The following is a 2,726-nucleotide window of genomic DNA, read 5'->3' as shown; positions in this document are numbered from 1 at the left end:
ATAATTAGTATAATAATAATAATTAGTATAATAATAAATAAAATAAAAAATAATAATAAAGTGTGTTTTTATATATAAAAAATTAAGCATATGCATGAACAACTTAACTGTCATTCGTTTTTTTTATTTCTTTGTTTTTAAACGAATAAATACTGACATTTAAAAGACATCCTAATTAAAAAGGATTTATATTGTTCTATCAATATAATTATCAAATACATTATATTCAAAACCCTCACCGAAGTCTGACTAATTAATTTAAAGGATCGTTTATTTATTGGATAAAAAAAATCATGTATTTACAAAAAATGTGGGATAAAAACAAACCAAACATTTTGTTCAAAATGTGTATCACGCGTCGTAAATTAATATAAAATGTAGGTATTTTTTATGAGCACGTAAAGGTTTTTTTTTTATTTTTTTTTTTAAAAGCAATTTATTTATTTGTATTAGTAATGCATATGTCATGGTCACAAAGTGGATGAGTCTGAGCATCTTCTTCTCATCGACTCTGGGGGAAAAAAAGCGACTTAAAACAGAAAAGAGACAAAAACGCCCATAAAAGCTGCTCAAACGGCAGTTTTCAAACTCTCTGCGGTTCCATTTGTCAGCGCAAATTAATGACGGGTACACACACACACGCACACACACACACACATGCACACACACTAACCTCCGCAGCGCAGTTCCTCCACAAACCTCCCCGTCACTCTCACCTCCTCACTCGGCTCTCCTCGCCTCTTTTTGCCGCCTCGCCTTCAAATGGAAACGACTTGTGTGTTGGCTTCATGTAAATACGCGTAAATGAAACCTCACTCACTCGCCTCTGTTTCCTCCTCTCTCCGCCCCGCTCCTTCTCTCCCTCCTCCTCCTCCTCCTCCTCCTCCTCCTCCTCCTCCCGACTGTGGTCATGTGATGGCGTAGAAGTGGCCCATTAATGAAGCTCCTCTCCGGGGGTCTTTTCTGCTCCTGTCACCGCCGTCCAGCCCACACACGGGACACATCATCGACAGAGGGACATGGATGTGGCAGCAGCAGCAGCAGCCGCTTAGCGCAGCTCAGCAGCGGGGAAAGAGGAAGACGGGACACCGCGCTGCACCTGCCGAGGAACTGCTGAGCAAGCAGACAGGCGGAGAGGACAAGAGAAACCAGCAGCTGCTTTTTCACTAACTTTGTTCCAACTTGTCTGCGGAGTTGTTGTTGTTGTTGTGCGTAATAGACGAGACCATGCGTGCCAAAAAAACACCAGGCAATGTAGTTTGAGGAGTTTGGACAAAGTTTGTAATAAGTGAGCTCGACACTTTATCTCTCTCTGCTGATTCTGATTCGTACCCGGCTCGGTCCAGTCCGGTCCAGTCGAATCATGCCTCGCCCCGGGAGGAACACGTACAGCGACCAGAAGCCCCCGTACTCCTACATCTCACTGACGGCCATGGCCATCCAGAGCTGCCCGGAGAAGATGCTCCCGCTCAGCGAGATTTACAAGTTCATCATGGACCGGTTCCCGTACTACCGGGAGAACACGCAGCGGTGGCAGAACTCCCTGCGCCACAACCTGTCATTCAACGACTGCTTCATCAAGATCCCCCGCAGACCTGACCAGCCCGGTAAGGGCAGCTTCTGGGCTCTGCACCCGAGCTGCGGGGACATGTTCGAGAACGGGAGTTTTCTGCGGCGCAGGAAGCGCTTCAAGGTGGGCAGCATGCAGGCCACGGACTCGCTGTCGCCCAGCAAGCCGCAGGACGCGGCGCACTATCTGCAGCAACAGGCCAAGCTGCGGCTGAGCGCGCTGCACGCCGCCGCGCACCTGCCGCAGATGCCGCCCGGATACAACCTGAGCTCCGTGTCTCAGCCGTCCAGCTTCAAACACCCGTTCGCCATCGAGAACATCATCGCGAGAGAGTACAAGATGCCCGGCGGCCTGGCGGCCTTTTCCACCACCGGCTACCCACTGCACAACCAGCTGACCTCGGCCTGGCCTCACATGTACGGCCACGGGGTGATGGACACCACAGCTCCCATCTCCATGGCGACCGGCGACTACTCGCCCTACGGCATGCCGCTCAAATCCATCTGCCACGGTGGACAGACTCTGCCCGCCATCCCGGTGCCCATCAAACCCACGCCCGCCTCAGTGCCGGGGCTGCCCGGTTTGCACACACACATCCCGGCTTTTCTCGCGAACTCGCCCCAGTCTCTGAGCCCCACATCCCCGCAGACAGCCAGCCCGGCCGCCCCGGGAGAGGCGCTGCCTTCCTCGGCCTCGCTGCATTCCGTGGTGGCGGTTCACTGACCGCAGTGTCAACTCCCGTCCGTTTTATATTAAAATACATTTAAAAAAAAAGACTTTAATTAAAAGGGGAAACGACAAACTCCTTCACCTGAAAAAGCAGAGTTTCGAAGGTGTGCGTAATCATGTTTTATTATATTTTTAATTTGAGTGTTAGTTAGTGTTTTGTTCCGAAGAGAAAGTGATGAATCATGGACGTGTGAAGCTGCAGCAGGTTGAACTCCTGCTCTGCACAAAAGTCACAAATGACCATCATTTGTAACGAAGTGAAGCGCGTTTGTTTTTTACCTCCTCACATTCCCTCACTGCGGTGACAAATGATCCGGAATCTTTTGTGTTTCGCAGCCTTTTCTCCTCAAACTCAAAGAAATGTCGCAGATTAATGACTCTATTACCCCCCCCCCCCCTTTTTGGCCTCTGCTCTTTCTTTTCCGCC

At 49.3% G+C, this 2,726-nt stretch overlaps 1 protein-coding gene across 1 annotated transcript; it reads left to right on the top strand.

Annotated features, from left to right (window-relative positions):
- Positions 1-1,363: 1,363 nt before the first annotated feature.
- Positions 1,364-2,293, top strand: LOC310936349 (forkhead box protein B1-like; the record flags this gene model as incomplete). The annotated part of the gene is made up of 1 exon (XM_083900400.1): positions 1,364-2,293. The coding sequence occupies one exon, from the start codon at positions 1,364-1,366 to the stop codon at positions 2,291-2,293; it is 930 nt and encodes a 309-aa protein (XP_083756526.1).
- Between the last annotated feature and the right edge of the window lie 433 nt (positions 2,294-2,726).

The sequence above is a fragment of the Microchirus variegatus genome, assembly GCF_963457635.1.
Source record: "Microchirus variegatus genome assembly, chromosome: 14".
In the NCBI taxonomy this organism is placed as follows: domain Eukaryota; kingdom Metazoa; phylum Chordata; class Actinopteri; order Pleuronectiformes; family Soleidae; genus Microchirus; species Microchirus variegatus.
Note: the sequence above shows the minus strand (reverse complement) of the source record. Positions and strands in the feature narration are given on the sequence as shown.